The following is a 14,958-nucleotide window of genomic DNA, read 5'->3' as shown; positions in this document are numbered from 1 at the left end:
GTGGAGAAGAAGGCATCTTGGGTTAATTTAACTAGGGTGCGTATAGAAGAGGCGGAGCAGATTATTGTTGAATCATCGACATATTGGACAAGGTTGGCATTTGGGATGGCTTGGTAGAAATCGTTTATGAATATATTGAACAGAAGGGGGCCTAAAATTGAACCATAGGGGATACATGTGGGAGTATTGAGAAAAAGAGAGGTGGCTTTTTTTCCATCTGGCTGCTTGTTGCCTGTTTGAGAGGTAACTGGTAAAGCAGTTAATAGAGGAGTGGGATAGATTTAATGTGGAGACTTTAGTGAAAAGAAGGTTATGAGAGATAATGTTGAATGCCTTAGAGAGGTCAAGGAGGAGAGTGGACATGATGTGGCCAATGTCATGGGCCTTATTAACTGTTTCTAGGAAGGAGAAGGAGAGCTGTGGTAGTGCTCTGGCCGGGTCTGAAACCATGTTGAGTATGGGTTAGAAGTTGGTTGTTTATGAGGTAAGGTTGAAGTTGTAGATGGATGCATTTTTCGAGAAGTTTAGAAATGGGGGATAAGATAGCGATAGGTCGAACGTTTGTTACTACCACCTTTATGGAGTGGAATAATAAAGGCCTTTTTCCAGAGCTGGGGAACTTGACATTCAGCAATAGATCGATTTATAAGAATGCGGATGGGAAGAGCTATGCCTTCTGCGGCAACTTTTAAGAAATATGAGGGTATATCATCGGGGCATTGGAGCCGAGTTTCAATGTTAGTACAAGTTTTTTATGGTGGCTGTAGGGATGGGGTTGAAGGAGAAAGGAGGAGGTTGGGAGCAGGAGATGGTAGGGGAGGGAGGGATAGGTGGAAATAAGGGTGGGGAAGCCAAATAGGAAGTGAAGGATGATGTAAGTTTACTTACGAAATCGATAAAGAAAGTGTTAAATTCAGTGGCTATGTCCAAGTCAGAGACATCTGGATCAGGGCAAGGGTTTTCTTTTTTGCCAGGGTTGAGAAGGGAGGAGATTCCATGCCAGAATATTTTTGGGTTGGTGTTATGGTTGGTTTGGAGTGTAGAGAAGTAGACTTTGCGGTCTGAGATAATACTTTTTTTTACTTTGTTGCAAAGTGTTTTAAATTCATTAAGGGTGGTGATAGTTTTATTTTTGGAGTATCATTTCCAGGCCTAATGCCAGAATTGTATGGCTAGTAAGGTATTTTTGGTTAGCCAAGGTACAGGATTGCTTCTTATGCGTTTTGTTTTCAGAGGAGCAAAGGAGTCAAGCAAGTTGAGGAAAGTTGAGTTAAAGTAGGTAACAGTATTTTCTAAGGGAACGGTTTTAGTGGGTTCCAGTTAATTTTTTAGTGCATTTGAGAATGTGCTAGGATTAAAGTTTTTTAGACAGTGAGTGAAGGTGTAGGTATGAGTTAGTTGTATGGAGGAGGGAAGACGGTAGGCAAAAGTGGGGAAGTGGTCGCCTAATGGGTCAGGCAGAGTGCCACTATCAGAGATGTAATGTAGACGAGAAACTAGAATCCAGTCCAGGGCGCTTCCAGTAAGGAAGTTCTTGGAAGGCATAGTTGTTGAGTTGATAAGCTGAGTGCAGTTGCACAAGTTTATATTAAATGAGTTTGTAGGAGATTGAATTGTTGACCAGTTAATATTAACATCACCCAGGATTATAGTTTCATTAGTGATGTTGTTAGAGAACCAGGAGAGAATATCTTCAAGGGTTGAGATCATGTCTCCAGGAGAGATATAAAGGGAGACTATGCATATAAGTTTGTTTGTTTATATGAAGTAGGGTTGGAATTAGTTCTGCCTTGCCAAATTTGAGAATAGGTTTGGTATAGGGGGTAACTAAGTGAAATGATGAGTAGAGGAGAGCGACTCCCCCTCCTTTTTTATGTGTTCTATCTTTCCTAATTATGGAGTAGTGGAATGGTGTTAGTTCAGAGTCTTTTATATGGGCTTTGAGCCAGGTTTCTGAGACGGCCAGAATATTGGGTTGGTTATGGAGAAGCCAGGCATGGAAGTTAGGAATTTTGTTGCACATGCTCTGAACATTTAGAGCTGAGAAATGGAGGGGTTTACCAGTTATGGGAGGAGGATGGGATTGGGAGGTTGAGATGTGTGGGGGAGAAGGGCCAGGGTTTGGGTGAATGTCATTGGAGAGAAGGAGAGAGATGAGATGGCAGAAGAGGTATTTGAATTGCTTGGTATGTAATCTATAGGGTGTAGGCTTTATGGGGATGCGGCTAATATAGATGTGAGTAGAGTTTTTGGGGTTAGGTAAGAGTTTGTAGGTGAAGAGCATACTATTATTGAAGGGGTAGAGACTGGGTGATATGCAGGTTGAGGAATATGTGTGCATCATGGAGATTGGGTTAGTTGTATGAAATGGGAGTGGGTGATTTGCACTGAGAGGTTGGGTGAGATAGGTTAGGTAAGATAGGGTAATAAGTAGTAATATTTGAGTTAGAAGTGAAAGAGATTTGGTAGACATGACTATTCAGGATATAATGGGGAGTGAGTTTGGGATTAAGTAGATATTAGTAAAAATTTAAAGTATGGGTTTGGGTACCTGAGAAGGTAATAGGGATAGTTTGTGTTAATGTGGTAGGAAGTTTTGGAGTAGGAGGGGTTGATTATAATGTCATATATTCAATGTTAGAAGTTATGTATGAGATGTTTGGGGTGTTTACTGGGTATGTTTCTATTGGGTAGTTGCTACTGTGTGTGAGTGCAAATGTATTGTAGATAGGTAGTAATTTGTAATGGGAGGGGTTAGTTATAATTACTTAAGCAGATGTGGTGGTTTGAACTCTGGTGGGTATGGCTTGGTCAAGTTTAAATTACAGGTATTGGGGGGGTGGGTGGCATATGGGGGCAGGCAGGGGAGCGTAGTGAGCCCGAGCGTAGTGAGGGGGAACGTAGCGAGATGAGCCAAGATTCAAGCAAATGGGATGAGCCAAGATCCAAGCAAATGGGATGAGCCAAGATCCAAGCAAACGGGATGAGCCAAGATCCAAGCAAAGACAAGTTTGTGTTTAAGAAACAATCAGAATTGACCAAGGACTGCTCTGAAGCTGTAAGTAATTTCTTAACCATTTCTCAGGTGGAAGAACAGGATAACCTTGTATCAGTAGGCTACTGTGGTCTCAATTTAAATTAAAAAACACACAGTATTTGATCAGTTATGTATACTATTTGCTAACAGAAGGGAATAAAAGAGAAATGGAAGACGAGTGTGTGTGTTTAGGGGGGCTGCTTACAAGCCAAAGCAGAATGCTCTCTAGGGGATAATGAATATTAGCTCAAACAGATAGACACACACACAAAGTTAACTTTAGCTGTTTGTGTTTGCAGGCAGTTCAGACCTGGACTGCACTTTTATTTATTTATTTATTATTTTATTTTATTTTGCATTTGTTGACCAGGCTAATCTAACTGGATACATGTCCATTTCCAGTAGAGGCCCAGGGAGAAAAGCTCCACTACTAGTTATATACTTTAGCAAGTATAAAAAGCTTATACAGTAAAATCATTTCGAACCATTGCATAAATGTGGAGGGCACCATTACAAAAGTAATTGCTACATCTGTGGAAGATTAACACGCAAAAATGGAATAACTAAACGACAGACTATGTTAACTCATTTGTACCAGGTATACATTAAAGCAAAAAGGAGTAAAAGTGTAATCACAGATCACAAAAATAACTTTTTTTTTTTTTCTGGACAAACTATCTATACAAGTAAGAATGTATAACCAGAGGAGAAGAAAGGTATACGAATAATAGTAGTACTTTTGTAGCAGTGATAAGGCAAGAGGCCAAAAAAAAGTGTCAGTCAGGATTAGTACATGGGCATAGCCAATGGGAATTCAGGAAGGTTTTTAGTTGCTTCTTGAAGAGGGGTGTTGATACCAGTGAGGTGAGTTCACAAGGAAGCTTGTTCCAATTAAAACCAACAGTGTTAGTAAACAGGCAGTCACCAGATTTATTGTGTGATTTATTGGAGGTGACTAGTAGCTTGTTAGCTGAGCGAAGGGTTGTGAGGTGTTTTTATAAGGGGTAATAAGGTTACTGAGTATGGGAGTATTTGTGGGGTGATACAAGATCTTGTAGATGATTGTCAGTTGTTGAAGTAGCAGCTTGTTTTCTAATTCTAGCCAGCCTAGTTGTTTAAAATTTATGCAATGGTGGGTACAAAATGGAGTACCTGTGGCAAATCTAGCAATGTTATTGTATGAGGTTGCCAGTTTGTTAAAACTGGATTTTGATAGATTGGTAAAAATAGGAGAGGCGTAGAGAAGGGTAGAGATCAGATGTGTTTGTGCTATAGTAGTCCTGGCTGAAGGTGTGAGCCTATAGAGAAAGCCGAGTTTTCTATTTACTGATTTAATGGTTAAGTTGATGTGTGAGTCGAAGTTAAGATTATGATCAATTGTGACTCCTAGAAGTTTAATGTTAGAGTCAGGTGATATAATTGTGCCATTGTTAGATACAATTGTAAAGTTGATAGGAGGGGACTTCTGTGTTGGAGTGAACAGTAATAATTTAGTTTTTTTGGGGTTAAGAAGGAGACAGTACTGATGGAACCAATTTTCAGCTGATGTAAATACTTTTTGGGTACTAGACTGAAGCTCAGCAGAAGAAACTGCTGCACAGATAAGTGTCGAGTCATCTGCATATTGAATGCAGGAGGATTGTGGGAGGGAAGTTTTCAGATCATTAATAAAAATGGAAAAGATGAGGGGTCCCAGAATAGAGCCTTGTGGGGCTCCAATTGTGATGGGAAGCTGTGAGGATAAAGAATTAAATGTTTCTTATAACAATGTATTCACCGGTCAGATAAAAGATAAAGGTGGTACAGCAGCTGAATACTTAGAGTGATGTTAGGTTGGAGGGACACTGAGATCTTCATGGGGCCTGTAGCAGGGTGGTTGTAGTAGAATTTATACAGAATCAGAACTGGTTAGATATAGTAAGGCCTTGCTGAGTTGTATTCTGGTGACTGTCAAAAAAGCAGTTATTAGAAAATGGAAATCAAAGTCCAAACCAACCATAATAGAAGTAATGACTAGAGATAAAAAATGGAAGTGGGATCTTTAGAAAAGGGCAGGAGCAAATTACATAGAAAAATGGGAATTGTGGGAACAATACATGCAGAAAAAAGTTTTGGAGGAGGAATGAGGTTTAAGGGAAGGCAGGAATTAAATGAGCAATATAATGTTTGATTGACAGTGATTGTATAGATGATTATATCTGATGTATAATGTTTGCAACTGAAAATATGTCAGCATGGTTTGTTTTCATTTATATAAGTGTATGATTGGTTATGTCATAAGTAGTAATTAAATAAAAATGTTTTGGTTTAAAAAATGACAGCTACAATCCTGGGTGTGGGTGATAATAGTACTTCAGTAATGTAGCTGTTTGTCAGGTTTCATGCATTGTTTGAGTATGTTGTTGTTTGTCTTTCGGCTTTTCCCGGTTAGGGGTCGCCACAGCGGAACTCCGGCCCACTAATGATTGGCAGTAGATTTTCACGAACGCCGAGGTGCCAGCTCAACATTCAACCTTCAACGAAGGCATGCCCATTTACGCATGTCTTTCGAACACCCACCCAACCGCGGCTAGGATATGCAGACTCCACACAGAAGGCAGTCCCCACACTCCAGCCAAGAATCGAACGGGAGAACCTCTTGCTGTGAGGCAACAACGCTACCGATGCATTTCAGTATGTTCTTTTGAAATTGCTATACCGCCATGTATATAGAATGTGCCAGAGCAACCTGGTTGCAGCATTTGACTTTCTAAGTGCAACAAGAAGAAAACGTTTGATTGTTCTCAGAAGTCATAAAGCTATGTTGTGTTGGTACTAAAAGATGATAATATTACTGAGAGATGGCATTCAGTGTGTAAAAATGTATTAGTGCATGGAGCATGTTGATTATGCTCTGATATTCTGAAAGAAAACAAATCAGTTAAGCACTAGAGTGACACGAGACCCGACCTTAGCATATGTTAGCACCCCCTGGTGAAGTTGTTAAAGTCTGGTCCCATTCTAGACAGTCAAATCTGCCAGTACAGATCAGTAAGTGACAGTGGTAGAATAAAAGATTTGTTTCTGCCTACTGTCAGTGCCAATAAGCTGTCCCTTCCTCTTACAAACTAAGAGAGTTACTAGAACAACAGAATGTGTATTCGCCTGCATTTTCTGAAGGATACAAAGTCTGAAACATCAATATATGTCATTATTTATTGTCTTCAATCCTGTATGATTTCTCTTAAAACCATGTACTTTATGAGGAACAGACCAAACAAACGAGGCAAAAATCTGGGCATTCTGCAAAAATCTGGACAGTTTACCTGCATGGCAAGGAGAGTGTAAACACAAGGGGATTGTGTGTTACACTGCCTTTCTGACAGCGCTGGCTAAGTGCTTTACAGCTTTGAGAGCTGGCAAACACTTAGCATTTTTCCCTTCTTTTTTTACTTTTACTAGTAGTATATGTTGCATAACAAAGTTCCATGCACAACAAAGAATTATGATCAGATCTCCAGTTATAACCCTAAATTGTGTTCTCGACATGGATGCCAAGATTCATTTCTCGAGCTTTGCCGTCAGGGTAAATTTCTTGACATTCATGTTTTGAACACATAATAAATGGGTTTTGATTGGCAAACTAATCATAATCCTCTATGTTAAACATTTTCTACATTTAATAATAGTTTCAAAAGTAAATGATTCTCTGTCAGCTTTGTTTGCTACCTGAATAATATGCATTTAGCAGTTTGTTAGTTTTCTCATGTGTACCACCAATTTCTTTAAATGTTTTGCCTGATCTGAATATTTTATACCCTTGTGAGGCGCTGTCATTTTCAGGAGTATGAGATGTGGATGTGTTATGGAATTCCTATTATAAGAGTTTGCTAGTTATTATGAAATGTAAAGATGTAGTCTAACACTATAATGAAGAAAAAGTAAAACTTACTTGTGCCTTGATTGTTGTCTCTGTAACTCTTATTACCTTGTCTACAAGTATGCATTATATATGCTAATTTTAAACAAATATTAGTGATTATCTTATCCGAAGGTTGAGAGATATGATTGAAGGACCGAGTTTTAATCATGACATGTAAAGTTCAAAAATGTTTAACAAAATGCCTAGCAAGTCTGCTTGGAGAAATAAATATATTTTTATTTTTTGTCTATAGAAACTGCCATTTGCTCAGCATCCAGAGGTATTTGGAATGCATGAAAATGTGGATATTTCAAAAGATATCCAGCAGACAAAGATTCTTTTTGATTCTTTATTACTAACACAAGGAGGCAACATGCAAGGAGGCACAGCTGGTACCACTGACAGTGCATTATTTGAGATAGCAAAGGATATTCTGAGTAAGGTATGCCTGACAGCCACAATACATGTGTACAGAAGGTGAAGGGTTTTGCTTTCTGATTTTGACATTTCAGAATTCTTAATTTCAGCCCCTTATATTTCATTAAAATATGTACATTGCTATAGTATGAACTGAGCTGTGGGTTTATTTTTATTGTTTATTTATACTACTACTACTGTAATCATTGTGTCTTCCACTCTGTATTTGGCTAAAAATTATATTACTGTCCCAGGCTTTTTTATGAAAATATGCCAGTTGATTCTCATTTGGCACTATTAGTCATTTAAAATAAATAAATACTTTTTGCTTTTAACATAGTAAACCAAGTTGTTGTTCTTATGCAAATATTTAAAGTCAAGTCTCCAAATCAGACCCTGATTTTTGTTTACTGATGTAAAATATATACTTTGTACTTTCCTTTTATAAAACCATATTCCACACATCTTTATCTGTGAAATAAATAAGCAGGAGTCTCTTTATTGTGAAATGATTAGTATATAGAATGCCAGAAATGAGCTTCTAGGGGTGATTCAGAGTCATCCTCTGCATTGCAAACCAGCCATAATACAGATGATGGATTGATTGCAAACCTAACAGCTGCATATTTCACAAACAGAATCCTGTACCTACCCACAAGGCAGTGGGAAGCTTGCAGCAGTGGAACATACTGTGCTGTTCATTTCCATTGTTCATGCAGATGGCAGTCAACGTGGGTGAGGAGACAGAATACTGGTAATATCACAGAAGGGTTGTACTGTGCACACTAAAGACACAAAGCTCTCCAGTACTTTGGTGGGTAACTAGCAAGGCATTAAAAGTACTACAGCCTGTGTGCCTTACAGTGTTAGAGAACTGTTGGTACTCTTGGATGGAGTATGCAGTGTTAGTGAGTGTGTACATAAGACCAGCCTTTGCTTCCCACATTAAAATAGCATTTGTGGGGTTTATAGTGTTACTGAGGGTACACAGCAAAGTAAATTGCCCTATATGGTATAACAGCTTTGTAAATGCTGTTGGGGAGGCTGCACTGCCTACAGCCTGCTGTGCTTCCTTCACATCATTAGTACTGTAAGTGCATGGAAAATGTACATCGTTACATAGGGTGAATAGTATAGCAGGCTGTATACTCTCACGACTATCACTAAACATTTAGTGCTATAGAGGGTTCCCAGTACAGATGCCTGTGAGCCCTACATCACAAGGATATATGAAATATTTGGAGGCAGAGTTGTACAGTTTTCCTTGAGGGAACACTCTGTGCACCCTCCTTTTGAAGAGAGTACAAGGCACTGGGGGATTGTACTTGTATCCTGAGTATACACAGCTGTGCAGTGCCTTTCATCCTGTTCTAATGGCCATACAGTCATACATTTGGGAGCATAGCTTCACCATGTAGCATAGTTGGGACAGTAGTATTCTAATGTGCACTTTTCTGCCAGATTAGTACTCAGAACAGTCAGTATAGTTGGGAAATATACTACATTGTTCTCGGTACCAAGTCCTTCCTGTATTAGTGCTTATTTGCCATTCATTACATTTTCTGAATGCTATTTTGTTTACCGAGGAAGTTCAATTGGGCACAAAACCCTTTTCAGAAGAGGGTCTAGGATATTAACTACAATTTAGACAGGATAGAACAATAGTACAGATGCTTATAAGCTACTATACATATATAATAGAGGTTATATATAACTAATGATATGAAATAGAGGTAACAGAAAATACTAAGTGCATTAAAGCATAAATACAGCAAAGTGAGCTAATATAAGAGCCAGTCCTTAGTACATATGAAAATAAATATTGAAATGGCATAAAATGTGCATCAAAATTTCTGCTAAGTATATTCATGAAGAAAAGTGACATCATATTTTAGAACTGGTGGAAATTGACCATGAGGCAAAAATATATAACCATATCACGTTTATGTGATATAGTCATACTACAGATTAAGACATGATTAGATGATTTAGGAATAAATATTCCTAGGGAAAATGTGACACAACTCTAGTGCATCTTCTGTGAAGCTGTATTAAGTGAGGACAAGTTAGTGTGATAAGACCCTACTGCAGTAGAAAGATTCCTGGTACCATAGGAAGGAGAAGAAACTTTGTGAGAGAGTTTATCCTGAGGATATATAGGGGCATAGCCGTCACTCTGACATGTACTGTTTTACTTGAGATTTGAATGTTTGTAGTGTCTTATATTTTTTCCAGAGAGAACGGAATGGAATTCTGTTACCAAATTACAGGTGCTAATTAGGGTGTTTCCTATAGACAACGAGATTAAACATTGGCTGTGTGTATGGGTGTGTGTGTGTGTGTGTGTGTGTGTGTGTGTGTGTGTGTGTGTGTGTGTGTGTGTGTGTGTGTGTGTGTGTGTGTCTGTAGGTATATTTACAAGGATAAATAAAATCAAATTTTTTGCAGTAAACAAGGGGAAATCAGAAAACAAATCTGTGGCCTATTCACCAGGTTCCAAAGTTCAATTTATAATCAAATTCTAAAGTACATTTATCTGTCATTTTGTGTAGGTTCATTGTAGCACTTTTTTCAAACTGCATTGATAGAAGTAGTTACAAATTAAATGATGTTTTATTTTATCTTTGTAAGCAAAACCAATCCCTCAAGACAGACATTTTTATCAAGCCCTCAAGTGTTAGTATTTGATTTTAATTTTGACAAGCTGCCCTCCCATCTGATTTATTTGTCATTTTTACAGCTCCCAAGTGACTTCGATATCGAGGCAGCTCTTGCTAAGTATCCTGTACAGTATGAGGAAAGTATGAATACTGTTCTAGTGCAAGAAATGGAACGCTTTAATAAGTAAGGACAATACCAGTTTTAAGTTCATACTGCATGCATTTAGTCTCCAACACATGAAAACATTGTCTCAAATGTAAACTACAGCATAAAAGAAAACGAGTTGCCCTGCAAAACATTATGTGCATACTTAAAGATCACTGGTGTAATCTATAAGTTTTTAACAGTGTAGCTTAAGTAGGCAACCTGGCTAACTGACCATGGTGAAATTACCTGTTAGTCATAATTAATGTTTGCATTTTACAATGTAAGTAATGTTATATGTACATCATAAGCAAAAGTGAATAAGAGACTAAATTATGGAAAACTTACTGATGTTCTTCATCAGAACACTGTTACAGGACTCCTCACAAATGGGACTTACCCGCTAGGGTTCATGCCAGTCTGTAAAGCTCAGGCAAGCTCAGGTGGGAGATCTTGTAAGGAATCTGATCCCCACAATCACACTTTCCTTTTTTCTTGATAGATATAAGAAACATTTTTCGCAAAAAACTATTAAAAAGAGGAGGGGCTCCGGGGGGTACTTATCTGCCTTATTCTTTGTGTTGAATCCAATTCATATGACTAGCTAGACATGATGTTGACAGATGTCTGCATGTGTGGACTAGTTGCAAGAATCTTCTGAGTTTGTGGTGCATCCATACATCCCTGTTATGCTAGCACATCAACTCATGTGAAGGGCAGATATACAGCACATGTGGAAAGAGCATGAGCTTTGTAGACTGGCCAAACTTACATATACATGTATCCTCACAGATAAGTCCCATTTGTGGGGAATACTACAGATATATACATATAAATGTGTGTTTTTATTTGAGGTTGAACTCTTTGATTTTCAGGTGTGCATGCATGTGTGTGTGTGTGTGTGTGTGTGTGTGTGTGTGTGTGTGTGTGTTTGTGTAGGTAGATATGTAGATATATTCGTGTGTATATGAATATGAGGCAGCACAATGGAACAGTGAGTAGCATTGTTCCCTCACACCAAGAGGTTTCCAGTTTGATTCTTTCTTGGGGGTGCCTTCTCTACTGAGTCTATGTGTCTTCCCTCTGTTGGCATGTGGTTTCTCTGGGTGCTGCAGTGCCCTTCTACATTCCAAAGACATGCAGTCTGTGGACTAGACATTCTAAACTGGCCATAGGTGTGACTGTGCATCTGTGTGTGTGTGTGTGTGTGTGTGTGTGTGTGTGTGTGTGTGTGTGTGTGTGTGTGCGTGTGTGCGCGCGTGCGTGCACGCACGTGTATGAGATCCCATTTACAAACTGTGAAATTGGAGGAGAGTGTGTATCTTTATTCATTTAATCTGAAATTGAATTCTGCTGCACTTTTGCGACAGTATGTTGAAGCTGAATTTTGCTGAATGCTTTTGAGAATGATGTGTGCATTTTTATTTGAGGTTGAACTCTGTATTTAAGGTGTGCATGTGTGTTTATGCAATGCCCCAGGCAGAGAGCATTGTCTAGTTAATTGACTTGCTCAGAGTCACAAAATAAGTAGAAAGAACCAAACCCTGTACTTAGCTACAGGAAGCAACAGCCTTAATTCTGTTCAACTACCACCTGATCTCCAATAACTTCTGTTTTTTACTTTCTTTGGTAAATCACTGAGCAGTTCAGTCAAGTCATTAGAGATCCATATTTTTTTCACAAAATACATGTTTATGTAAAACCTGTCGTTTTGTTAACTTTTTAAATAATTTAGAGTAATCCAGTCTTATGTGTCTAAAATTTTACAGAATATCTCTGATTTTGTCTCATATTTATGCACTGTCCTTTAACAACTCAGTTAACCAGACAGTGCTTTGGCGCAACTGGAAATTTTGGTTAGGATCCTCAATAGTAACTACCCTGGAACCAGACTAGTTATGGTATAAAGGAAGGAAATTGATTGTAGTAAACAGGACCTCCATCATATTAGCCATGTTATTTGGATATAGTCCTTGATTTCTTTGTGCTGTTGAGTGTTGATAGTGTGTTTACTTTTTGTCTGTGAATAAACTGGACAGCATGAAGTCTGAGTTTAATTTTAATATTTTAACTGACTACAGTTTTAATTGAGATTGTTTTTTGCAGGCACACAGGTATGAAATGCACTGTGTTTGGGCTACAGCAGTTTGTCCAGCATTTAGCGCAGATGAGCAAGGGTGTGAACTGTAGTACATGGTTTTTATTTCCTCATCTTTCATTTGTTTCTGTGTGAATCTGACCAAGTTACTTCAACAGACAGTACTCCTGGACAGCCCCTGAAAAAGGACATTTACATCCAGTGAGCTGTCCCAAATTGTTAGCAAATAAATTACATACTTGTCTTTTGAATTCCTGTAGTCTTTACATAACCATTAATTAGTACTTTTTCTATGCTCTTTGAGTATGAATCTCAGCAAGTTTCTTGTAGTTTAATGGGTTTCCAGATGCATTTTTACTGAATGTGAGTTTCAAGGAAAGTGAAGTTTATTTCTCATGCTGTTTTCAGTGTGAGACTGTTTTGTTTAGAAATGTCCAGCAGTGCTTATTATGCAAAATCTGAAGTGAAAGTTTTAAATGAAATCCAAATTTCTGTGATTGTAAAAGTAAAGAAGAAAATAGTATGTACTCTGACAGTTTTGACTGGTATTTATGGTAACGGGGTAGAAACAGCCAGGTAATAGAGTGTTGGTATGGCTGGCGGGGGCTTGATTCTTTACCCTACATAAGGCCTCACTTGTCTAAGATCCAGCTCTGTTGGCTATTGAGGTGTGTGCTGCAGCAGTATGGCTTTATTAGCCTTTCCAGTAGGTCAGGCTAGTACTGAGTAATTCCAAAGGGCATAACCATATATGGTGACAGAGAATGCATAAGGAGGTCAAAAATGAGATGTAATTGTCTTGTAAGCATTTAAGTAACCACTCCCCCCCCCCCCAAAAAAAAAAACAATAAGTCATATGCAGTAACATTTCTGATGTTTGTATAACTTGTGGGTTGCTGAGCAAAAGCTCCTGCAGCATTTATATTGCATTAAATTGTTTTGCTTTATTTATTGCACTGAGTAATATATTCATTCATTAGTAGGCCTAGATAATGTAATATAGTCTTAGCATGTTGCATTTTAGTAAAATATGTTTGCAGTACCTTCTTTACTGTCTCCAACAACTGCAAAGGGGTTGACATTTGTCAGCCATACAGTCTGCATTATTTTGAGTGATGATCAGAGTAATCTCTTCATAATCCATTTTTTGTAATTGCCGCGTATTATTGTGATGCAGTCTTATCTACAAGATGGGACTGTAGAGGATTTATGCATTTATTTAAACGATGTTACTTTGGCAGTTATCACAGAGACTAAAGCTCTGATTTGTTAATGAGATGCTTGCCTGTGGCAAGGATGCAGGTTTTGAGTTGCTCCCCCTTCATTTACCTACTGTGTTACACTGAGCAAGTCAGTTAACCAGACAGCAATTTGAAACAATTGGGAATTTGGGCTAGGCTCCTTCATGGACTACATGCCTAGTAACTATGAACCTGTTGTTGCTGTTATTCCTGTAGTTTTCTAGCCATTCCGTACTGCATAGCTGATCTAGTTCAAGAAATGTTATGACAATATTACCAGCATACCTTTTTTAATATACCATAGGCAATTTATTCTTCAGGGTAGCAAACACTGCATTTGTAGATGAAGCTCTGAAATGCAAATGTGTTTGCCAACCACAGCCTCTACATTAGTAATAGCTCTCTTTAATGTGAAATTATTCAGATGACTTTTACTTTTGCAGAGATTGTGCATATTCAGTTGGCATATTTTATTAGGTAGTTAATATTTCTTATGCCATCTTAAATACTCTTCTATTTAAACTGGGCTATACATGGCTGGATCTTACAATGTGATGTTAGTGCTCTTTACTTTATACAAGTCCACATATTTCATTCAAAGCTACCAATAAATTATTTATGTAATTTATTTCTTCATAACAATAAGGGGTGTGCACAGTCCTGCTGGTGGGCTTGTGGGTCTTTACATGGATGAAAGTACCTTATGCTCTTATCTGGTCATTTTAAGCAGTCTTTATCTGGCTTTGCAGAACTATTGTGCAGGTGTGTGTGTATGAATTACATTGGAATATTTTGGTTACTATGTATGAAACAAATTTGAACCGTGTGACTTTGGTCATTATTATTATTCATTTTTTTTGACACAGACACCCGAGAAGGATGCAGTTGACAATGTAGCTATAATTGTTGATGTAAATGAGATCTTTGGATTAAAATGTTGAGTTAATAAAGTAAAAAAAAATCAGTATACTGTCTTTACTGGACTAGTTTATATTTGTATAAAGCTAATTGGAATACTTTACTGTGGCCATTTTATAAAGTGGCCGTAATTGTTGAGTATGTCTATTGGTGGATTATAATGCATCAGTTTGAATGGCCTTTTATGACTGAAATTTTCTGAAATGGGTACTCTTGTCATTATTGGTTCATTCATTTTGTTTTACTGCTTAATGGAAAATTATTCAAAACTACAAATTTAAAACACACTCAGTGTTGCAGTATTAAACAAGAAACATGTAATACAATCAGCAAGGTAAATCAAAAAACACATGCATTTATGCAAGCTCCTAAAACGTGTGCTGAGGGGTGGCATGGTTTGAAAATAGCCCATATCCCAAGTTACATGTAATCTGCCACTGATTGTAGTACATCAGTTTGGAGAGGTATAATACCATGTTTTTATTTTTTATGTTTAATTTCTCAAAAATGACTGCTTTTCTAGGATGATTATTTCACCTTT

General features: G+C 37.9%; 1 protein-coding gene across 1 annotated transcript in view; it reads left to right on the top strand.

Moving 5' to 3' along the window:
- DNAH12 (dynein axonemal heavy chain 12) overlaps nucleotides 1-14,958 on the top strand; it is a 4,520,724-nt gene that overhangs the window by 4,201,266 nt on the left and 304,500 nt on the right. Inside the window, exons 65-66 of the mRNA XM_044078497.1 lie at nucleotides 7,192-7,380; nucleotides 10,096-10,199. Coding sequence (XP_043934432.1) covers nucleotides 7,192-7,380; nucleotides 10,096-10,199 — 293 coding nt within the window. The remainder of the gene's footprint in view (nucleotides 1-7,191; nucleotides 7,381-10,095; nucleotides 10,200-14,958) is intronic.

The sequence above is a fragment of the Protopterus annectens genome, chromosome 7.part1 (assembly GCF_019279795.1).
Source record: "Protopterus annectens isolate FY-2018-M chromosome 7.part1, PAN1.0, whole genome shotgun sequence".
NCBI lineage: Eukaryota > Metazoa > Chordata > Ceratodontiformes > Protopteridae > Protopterus > Protopterus annectens.
The sequence above is the reverse complement of the archived record's forward strand: the minus strand, read 5'-3'. Positions and strand labels throughout refer to the sequence as shown.